Below are 10,540 nucleotides of genomic sequence, written 5' to 3'. Positions count from 1 at the left end.
TACAAAAATTTTAAATTAAAAAAAAATATATTTATAAATTTATATTCATATAAAATTATCGAGAACAATACGTATATATTTTTATAGAATAGTAAAAATGAGAGTTTTAAAACATTTATATTGAGTATTTGATAATAAGCCTTATACATTTACTTTATTATTAAAGGTAACAGGAAATAAAGATGTTTATTCAAGAGGGAAATTTTGGAATTTACACCAATCTTATTTTGAAAAAAAATTATTATTGGCACTTATCCCATTCTACACTCATTTATTGTAAATCTTTATAAATAAAAAATACATAAATATCCAACATTTAACACAATTCTGCGCATTTTATATTCACCTTGGTTTGGTAAGTATCACGTCTTTTATTATTTAAAGCTAGTCTTTGGCGAATTTTATTGTTAAAATATAATCTATACGATTCTTATATTAACTGAGATATTTATACATTGAGTGACCAGAGGGTTGGCACCTGTTTAGTGCCTTTACTGTGTATTTGGGATACACACAAAACCCTTAATAGCCGCAACTTCGAAATTTGCGCGAGCAGTCAGGCGCAGGCGATCGGCAGATCCAGCCCTACCATAGGGCGAACGTAGCAGCCGCCCTATGGTAGCCTTCATTGTGTCTTCGGGATAGGCACAGAAACATTAACGGCTACAACTTAGGAATTTGCGCGAGCGGTCACGGGCGCGGGTGATCGGATTCGGGATGGAGGAGAGTTGAGAGACGGCGGATCGGAAGTGAATCTCTCGGATACAAGGGTAACAATTAAAATAACTCATTTAATTCAGCTAAAAAGAATAAGGTCGAGAGAGAGAATTTACAATAAACCACAATTTGGTATAGATGCCTTTGATGCACTTAAAATTATGAACTTCCTGACGGACGAACTTCGGTCGGTCGAAAATCCAACAGCGGTTGGAGAAGTGCTAAATTTGCCCCTTCCTTTGGAACGGCGGTCGAACCGATGAGGATCCGAAAGATATAATAATTCCTATCGATGAAAGTTCGAAGGTATTCCAAAAGGGACACAGGGTATGCAATTCTTGGTCGCCTGGGCGACGACGATTTTTCTTCTTTATTCGTTGGGTTACTTGGTTGATGCGCTCCAGGACTCTCTCGACGACCCCCTTGTCCATGCAGCAGTCCTTTTGTACCTATAAAAGGAGTGTCGCAAGGACAAAGGGATCGTCGAGAGAATTCTCGAGCGCATCTATCTAGTATCAACGTCAAAGTCAGGTTATCATTTTTCATCAATTGAAAATATCCCAGTGACACATCCGGTGAGTTTTTCTGGCAAAGGAAACGACTCCGGGGAGAGACATGCGATTATCCTCCGGTAATAAAATTAGAAAAACTTTCGAATGACAAAAAATGAATTCTCTCTCGCAGTTTTAATTTTTGTCAAGTCCGACTCACAGTTATCACCAAACTTTTGTCGTCAATTGTCTGTTTTTAGTACAAGTGTCGAACGTCGCTATATGTTTTTACAACCCACAAAACATAAAATAAAGTTCTACCTTTTTGTGGGTCGGTTCGCTTTGCTTGGCTCACTTGTTTTCTGTATAGACTATATACAACGAGAATTTCGTGACGATCGTAACGAGGTATTTCGTTATCACGTGCTCTGCTAAATGGACTCGAATGCATAAAGCGAAGTTTCTACGCATAATCCTTAAGTGCCACCTTACAATCTAAATGAATACGTGTAAATTCAGAAGGGACGGGCTTCTGTAATAATGTTTCGAGAAAGAAAGAAACCCGTTTGTCTAAAAAAAATTTAAACCGATAATCATGCTGTCATTTTAAAATACTTACTCGTTGAATATTTATGAAGTTATTCAATTAACCTACGAAATCAAAATTGCCTGTTTAGGTTCGACGGGATATACTACGTTAGAATATCTTAGATAATGTCGTTCGTCCCATCCGAAATTATCCATTGAATTTCTATAAATCGATTAATTTGTGTCTAAATTCGATTGCTGGCCTTACATGTCGTTCCATCAATTGAAAAAAAATATATATATATATTATCGGAGTAATTAACTAAATATAATTCTTACAAACAAAGATAGAATTTTAAATATATATTACGAAGTCTTGCGGCAGTTAAGTTTAGTGGTTTCGATCACGTGTCATCACAACCTGTCTAACACGGATCGTGTTAGACAGGTTGTGAAATGTTCATAAATGTGTTAGATTGGGCACTTGGTGTGATAAACTCTTACGTGTGATAACTATTCTGAATATAAATCAAATACTGTAATGGAAGGGTTAGAAGTACGAAATAATCTGATTATCTTAATATTTTATGTTTTGCTTCAGGTCACTATTGTTTTTCCTTAAATTTACTTAGTATTTTCTTTGATTATATAACTATTTTACTCTAATATGCGTGGAGAAAAGTACAAATAACTTTGATTTAAATATTTCAATTTAAAGAACAGAAAAATGACACTAGAATTTACAACATTCTTAACATAGTAAGTAGATGGTATAAATGCCGTTCTTTTCGTATTACTCTACGACGGCTGATGGGCCTAAACTGGAGTATAAGTGATATTGTGTACTATACTTGTTCTATTGTAGTGGTAGGTGCTGTAGCAATATGTGAAACATTCAAACCCTACTCCTGTCCTGTCTGTACAAGCAGGATAGGAACTTGTTAAATAAAATATATTATACACTGATAAATTTATAAGTATTAGCACTTTGACGATCGGAAAACAACTGTAACAATACATTCCTTTACGTGACTTATCAAAAACTCGTCTTATTTTTGAACACGAATTACTGAATTGTCAATTTGCTACTTGAAATGATAAATACTTTTAATTAAGCCAACTCTAATTATCTTTAATAGTAAATAAATTCATTTAAAATTAACGTATTTATGAATATTTTCCAAATTATTTTCGTGTCCCAAATTAATAGCTTTAAATTGTTTAAATTATTTTCAGTTTTATCGACATTTTTCGACAATGAAAACCCACAACGTGACGATTGCAGTCGAACCGTTTTATTTCGAAAGAACCTTTTTTAATCCTGATTTTGTCAGATATTTCTTTGGAAATTATTGGCATTATTCCATCTACATCTCTATCATCTACTTGATGACCATCAAGATCCTTCAGCATCACATGAATGATCGACCTCCTTATAACTTCAAACGTGCCTTTACGATTTGGAATGGACTTTTGGCTATTTACAGCATTTGTACTATTATAAGAGGAATTCCAGTTCTGTACGAGGCATTTAAGCAACTAACATTTTATGAAATCATATGCGATAAGAATTTGACAGAAAATACACCAGCGATCTTATTCTGGACAGTTATATTTGTATTTTCTAAGGTTTGGGAATTGGGAGATACAATTTTCATAATATTAAATAAACGAAATTTGATGTTTCTTCATTGCTATCATCACGTAATGACGGTTATTTTAACGTGGTATGCTGTATTCAGAGAGTCCAGCTATTTAACCACCGTCATCTACGTCAATACTTTTGTACATTCGCTGATGTACAGCTACTTTACTCTAAAATGCATGGAAATAAAGATATTTCCAATTGTTGCCATGTTGATCACAGTTATCCAAATTACACAAATGGTATATGCCTTTCTGCTTACCAGTTGGATTTATTGGCTACTCATAAATGGACATCCATGCGATACTCCATTGGATGTGTTAAAATTTTGCTTTCTTTTATTTATGTCATACTTGTATTTGTTTACAGATTTGTTCCATAAGTCTTATATTCGTAAACTTAGGAGAAATAAAAAGGAAAATTAACTATAATACAGCATTATTATAAGTAACAGTCAAGCTATTAACGTAACAAAATCTTAATAAATGTTCATAAATGACCGAATGTCTGTCTCACTAACAACTTTTATTGTATTACCCATGAAAAGAATAAAGTTTAATTGGAAATTTTCAAGTTACTTTACTTAGATTTTAACGTATCTCTAAGCAATTACGTTTACACCCTTCTAACTTAGACAACGTCATAAATATCACTCCAAAATATCCATTGTATATCTACAATTAATTAGCGAGTACTGTACATTTAATTTTCTGGGATTACACGCAGTATCATGTATTGAGAAAAATTTAAGAAAACAAAATACAATTCTTTAAAAAAGGATATAATTTTAAAAAATTATATATTGTATTTACATAGTTATTACGAAAATGATATAGCGCTATATCATTAATGAAACAGGTAGGACACCAGTGGCATGCAGTGAAGCCGCTTCCCTTGTATTTTCTAAAATATAAATACATATTGTGCGATTATTTTTAAATTTTAACGTACTTGGAATTACTGAAAATTAGTATTTTATTACAACCTTATTATGTATTTTATCACAGATTTCTATACATGTGAAAAAAACACCGATAAGATTGCTGTTGTATACTCGAATATAAATTCGTGTATTGTAAATTCCCAATAGAAAAAGTGCTTTTAAAACGCCTTAACGACTAATTTTTTTAAAAAAATATAAATTTAAATAAACGTAAAACATACTTAAAACTGAAAAATAACTAAATGAATGCGTCAATTCCGAAGGGAAAGCTTCGAATTTAACGCTCTGTCTCGAGTTGCCAAGAAAAGTAGCACAAGGATTTTCTCTGTTTACAACTAGGTGACCTTGACTACAGCTTGTTACTCTATCCTGGGGCATTCTCCTGTACTTTTCAGGGTAAGATGAATTTAATGCATTTAAGAAAAGACGGACGTTGTGTTTTTTTCTCACCCGTAGCCTTGAAGTTTTCTAATTCGTATTCGAGATGCGTTGCAGTGCTTCTTTTGCTCTCAAGTATTCTTGATTTGTCTACCTATCTCGGCTGCTTTAATAGACGTGTCAGGCTCATAGCCCGATAATTTGGCAATTATTTTGGCTTTAGTAATCAGGTTTATGATGAAAAACTTTAAACTTGCAGACTTCGTACTCGATTGTATCCTTGCCCAATTTGCACAACCTGGCACAATGCTGTTATTGAAGCTACTGGGCATAGTTAAAATTTCCGGGATTTAAAAGACAGTCAGAATCCGGTTTGAAAAACACTAACTGACACACAATTAACTGAATGACCATGGAAGTTGGCTTCTTACGGAAACACAGCTTCCCTATCATCAAATGTCACAGCATGTCACTGTAGCACGAAGTATTACTCAGTGAAAACTGTAAAGAATAAGACCGAAAGTCATTGGATATCGGTATTTTTTACGAAAGAAAAAAAATTCTTGCTTTTACTACGATAGTTATGGATTAATACGGATGAAAACAAACATTATTAGAATTGTAAAACGAAATTTAATATCGAGAATTTAAATAAAGATGGATTCGTACCCAAACAAATGACTCTACGTAAAACACTTCTAAATATTGGGTAATGGGTTCTTGCTTCGCTAACGGCTAGACGTTGGCGAAGCAAGAACCCACTACCCACACCTATTTTCATGTGGCCTACAGAGATCTCACCATTTTGCTACAGAAACTCGTGTGAGGAAGCACGACTCCTTAGCAGTTTTCTTGTATTGAGTTGCCGTTTCTCTTCAATTTAATGCAATCCGAAAGTTCCGTGGTATAAAGTGCAATGTTATTTAAATATATATGACATTATTCTACCAGTGTTATTTTAAGATAGTCACATGATTTATAACATACATACAAGAAAGACATCGGCATTACACCAAGTCTTTACCCAGCAAAAAATGGGGTAAGGGAAACGGGATGGGAAGAAGGAGAGATAAGAATTAGACAATAGAGAAAGGTAGGATCCCTCTGAAGAACGTACATAAGACTACAGTACCCTCTATGCTTGATGTTGGCGTGCAGTTTTTAGGCTGCAAAGCCGTAGTCCTCCAAAAGGTCTAAAAGAAAACCTGAGTGTAGTAAACACCAATAATTGAGTGCCGCTAACGAATAGCTAAGTGTAGAAGTTACGGCCAAGTGGCTGTTAGTACGAAGACTTATATCTACTTAATAAAACTAAACGCGATCGCGAATCTTAATACTATTTAACAGTTAGACAGGTAGCACGAAAATCAAACGAACACAATGACAAACTAGACCAGATGAACGGACCGACAGAGACAAATGAGCAAGACCCCAATTTTTTTTTCAAACATTTACTCACTAACTAAGCTAACCTACCATAACTTAGGACGAACCCAACCAGACCACTGAAGCTAACAAAACCTAATCTAATTTAACATAACCGGAAACCCGAGCTAAGAGTCCCTGATCTAACCTACAACTAGGACTAACCGAATTTAGACTGAAAAACAAGACAGAATATAAAAATTAAAATACAGAGTTGAAAGGCAGCTAGCTATAAACCGACAGTTGAAACAAAGCAAAAAAAAACCTAATTGCCATCCGTGACCCCGGAGTGAGTGCTCTCAAAAAGCCACTAAGAGATACGAACGTAAGTAGATGATAAAACATTGTATGCGTGTGAAAGGAGTTGATGCGGGTTGCAAGGCAAGTTGTACCCTTCAAGAATAGCAGCTCTCGTTAAATTATCCCTAATGTGAGTGTACCTATTACAGTGAAAAACTAAGTGAAGTGGTGTTTGCTACTCCTGAATATCACAATAGCATTGTGGATTGTCCCCAAGGTTATATCTATGCAAGTATTGCTTAAACTTGCCGTGTCCTGTAAGCAGTTGAGTGAGGGGGGTAACTAAAGTAAAAGTGGCAAAGAACTGCAGTAGTGTGGGGATGAAAGTGTAGGTGAGCCTACCAGTGGTGTCACGGTCTGGCAAGAGTATGAAGATTTGCTTGTTTACGTGATTGTTGATGTACGAGGTAGGAATGTAACTGAAAGTACTAGTGACTGAAGACTTTGCAGCTTGTTTGGCAAGACGGGTCAGCGATATCGTCGCTGAGAACCCCATCTGACTAGGGACCCACTGAAAATCTAATGTTACTGCCTAAGTGTCTGAGTGGTGTATGAGATGGATGAGTTTTAAGTGGCTATCAGACTTTGCAATCCTGTATAAAGCTACCCTACTGTCAGAATAAATATGATAGTGTAAGTAGTGTCTTTTGTCTTTCCTACACCTAATGTGAATTAAACTCATATAAATAGTTAAAGCTTCCGCCTGTGGTATTGAGCAGTGAGTACTTTGACGGAAGCAAGCGTTGTGAAACTCGCAGCCTATGCCAGAGTGAACTACAGAAGCGGCACCCACATCACATCTTCACCCATATTGAGACCATCAATGTAAATCCGAAACATGAGACGATCACCTGGATCTTCGAGTAGATGTCAGGGGCAAGCTGATGGAAAGGAAGGGTGGTAATCATAAGTCGGGAGGGTATTTTTGTCGATGCTGAATTTTTTGATTTCATCGATCAAGGTCAAACTGCGGAGAATCTTACCTACTCTAATCATTTTGTTGACATCCGAGTCATTATAATCTCGCCAGGGTAAGGTGACGAGATTTTCCTGCCAAATAATGTGTTTCATTTTTAAGTCGATAGGGATCAACCCTGACATTACCAAAAGCAACTTTTTCTTATAAAGACTTGAGAATGGTCTACAAAAGAGCACACAATATCTATAGCTTGTTACAGAACGATAAAGACAGTGTAAAAAAGGAAGAGAAAGCTGGGATATATCAAAATAACATTTGAAAATCAACAGTTAGGAATAGAAAAAGATTATGTGGGTGTACTAGAAGAAACCTGGCAGTACGTTTGCGAGAACAACGTTGATACAATATTGACAAAGGACACAACAACACAATATTAGCGATTATGGGGCAGACTAAAGGAGCGATTATAAAATGGGAAGAGGCAAAGGTCATTAAAACTGTGCATTCTCCATCCATAGCGTTGGAGATAGAACGGTCGAAATTTATAAAAGTAAAATGACAAACCGTTGCCTAAATCAGTGTTCCGCAACCTTTTTCTACTCACGGCACACCCATGACTCGAAATGACTCAACACTGCACACCAAAATGTTATTCCCCTCAAAAACGTATATATGATATGATACTATTAGTGGAATTTCGTAATGCCATAAACCTATTATTATTATTATTGAGTTTTGTCAGTTATACTCGGTTGACACCGAATGGCTGTGTACTATGCCGGACCAGAGTCAAGGCATAGTAACCAAAACAAGACAAAAATTAAATAAGTATGTCAGTTTGTGTCTGTATTCAGGAATTTCCTAACAATATGACATGCATTCAATATAGTGGCCTTCTGTAGTGTGATGTGTGTTTCTATTCAATTTTAATGTTTCCAGGCTTTTGTGTAGTGTGTGTGGTATCACACCTTTAGAGGAGAGAAGGACAAGTACAATAAGCACCCTATCCATCCTCCATAGATGCTTTATTTCCTGGGCGAGTTCTGTATACTTGCTGATTTTTTCACTGCATGTGTTTTGTACATTGTGAGTGTTTGGAACAGATATGTCTATAATGTATATGATTTTATTGTGTTTGTCAATGAGTGGGATGTCTTGTCTGTTGTGGTAAATTGTTTTATCTGTTGTAGTACATTTCGTGCGTGTTGTTTTCCAATAATATCTGTGGAATATACTTGTAGTATGGTTCGTGGATGTCTACCAATTTGTGTTTCTTTGTAAGCTCTTGCAACCAGAAGTGATGTGTTGTATAGTTTCTGGCATAATGTGACATTTTCTGCATGTGTCGTTTGTGATGGTTGTGTTTCTTTGTAAGCTCTTGCAACCAGAAGTGATGTGTTGTATAGTTTCTGGCATAATGTGACATTTTCTGCATGTGTCGTTTGAATATGTGTTTTCTGTAGTTTTTAGTATTTATGTCCGGATCCTGTATGGCAATCATAAATCCTTCCGTCTCCCCAAAGAGGCATCCCCGAGCTAACCAGCTGTTTGACGCAGTTTTGTCAACAAAATCCTGGGGTTAGTGTATTATTTGAGTCTGTTAGAATTACTGCTTTATGTAACTGTGATCTTTCTTGTTTTTCGTAGAAAAACTCTCGGAATGTCTGTATTTGTTTGTAGTGTAGATTAACTATGTCGATCAGGCCACGTCCGCCATTTTTAGGTGAAAGAGTTAATATTTCTACGGCAGATTTAGGATGATGTTGTTCATGCTTAGTAAGTGTTGTTCTTGTTTTCATTTGGAGTTGCTAAAGATCTGTGTGAGTCCAATATATAACTCCAAAAGAATAAATGAGTACTGGGACGACATATGTGTTTTATTGCTTTAACATCATCTTATTTCATCAGTGAATGAAATAGAAGCATAAGAAACAGAACAACTGTGAGAAAAATAAATAAATAAAGCCTGAAATTAATAGAATCATGTAAAAGTTCACATCACACCTTTCACCTTGTGATGGTACACTGGTTGCAGAACACTGGCCTAAATGATAAGAGATGCTAATGTGATACCAACAGCAAAGAAACATATAATAGAAAAAATAATGGGGCTTTAAAACTTTAAATGGTGTTTCTTTCTAGTTAGCTTTGTTTTCTATGTTTTATTTGTTTGTTTATTTAATATGTACACTTCTTTCAATTTATTTTAAACTTAAATTAATTTTCGAAAACAGTAAATTCCATTTTGGAACATTTATAATACAGTAGAGCCTCAAAAACTCGGCCTAATGTGGACCGAAGAGTGGCCGAGTTTGTGAAAATGCCGGGTTATCGGGAATGGGGTTAAAAAAGGATAAGTATGCGTGTTTCCTCAGAAAATATTGTATTGTACTTGTATGTATTGTTTACTTGAGAATACAACAGAGAATAAACTGCCCAAATACCCATAAACAAAGCAAAAGTACGTCCTTTATGAAGGCATAAAGCCTTTACTACATGAAAATGAAAATTAATGAATACACTGTGTAATTTACCTGATAAGACAGACCTCAGAAAAATACTTTACGAGAGCTTTTATACTTTTATAAAGCTGTCTATAATGAAAATTAATTAACTAACAATTTTTTTGCCCTGCCAAGGTGTGGCCGAGTTATCGGGAGTGCCGGGTTATCGAGTGCTGAGTTTTCGAGGCTCTACTGTACTGTATTAAACCTGACGATGGCCTATATTTGAAAGGTTAATAAGCTCAGCAAAATTAGATGTTGGTGAAACAACTGATAACTTCATTTTTATTTCCCATTTTTTTTTTTCGCAGTAATTTATCTTTTGGGAATGTGTGCATATGTACTGATTTTGATGAACCTTTAGACTTGCATCCAAATACACAGCAATATTTATTATTTACCATTATAGATTCAACACTGATTCTAACAAACCACAGACTTTATACCCATAGCAGCCGCCATTATGCAGTTCGAGCTAATACAGCTAGGTGTTAAATCTATCTTTGGCACAAGCGAATGGCAATCACCATCCTGGACTTGATGTCCATACCAAATCTGATTGAAAAAATGAAATTTGCTCATTCAGCTCAAAAGATATAAAATATTCAATACAAAATTTACTAATAGCAATAACCGGATTGTGACACAAAATTTAAGTCTTTAGATTCTTTCCTTCTACGCCACAGAAAC

The 10,540-nt window shown here is 35.3% G+C and overlaps 1 protein-coding gene across 1 annotated transcript; it reads left to right on the top strand.

Moving 5' to 3' along the window:
• The first annotated feature begins 254 nt into the window (after positions 1-254).
• On the top strand, positions 255-3,921 carry LOC111629351 (putative fatty acid elongation protein 4). The gene is made up of 2 exons (XM_023373244.1): positions 255-355; positions 2,973-3,921. The coding sequence occupies exon 2, from the start codon at positions 2,994-2,996 to the stop codon at positions 3,804-3,806; it is 813 nt and encodes a 270-aa protein (XP_023229012.1). The 5' UTR covers positions 255-355; positions 2,973-2,993; the 3' UTR covers positions 3,807-3,921.
• Positions 3,922-10,540: the final 6,619 nt, after the last annotated feature.

The sequence above is a fragment of the Centruroides sculpturatus genome, unplaced genomic scaffold (assembly GCF_000671375.1).
Source record: "Centruroides sculpturatus isolate CEXI.00-Female unplaced genomic scaffold, Cexi_2.0 scaffold469, whole genome shotgun sequence".
NCBI classification, from domain to species: Eukaryota; Metazoa; Arthropoda; class Arachnida; order Scorpiones; family Buthidae; genus Centruroides; species Centruroides sculpturatus.
Note: the sequence above shows the minus strand (reverse complement) of the source record. Positions and strands in the feature narration are given on the sequence as shown.

Excerpts from the sequence above, each read along its gene's own strand:
- LOC111629351 (XM_023373244.1), top strand. The coding sequence starts at position 2,994 with ATGAAAACCCACAACGTGACGATTGCAGTCGAACCGTTTTATTTCGAA.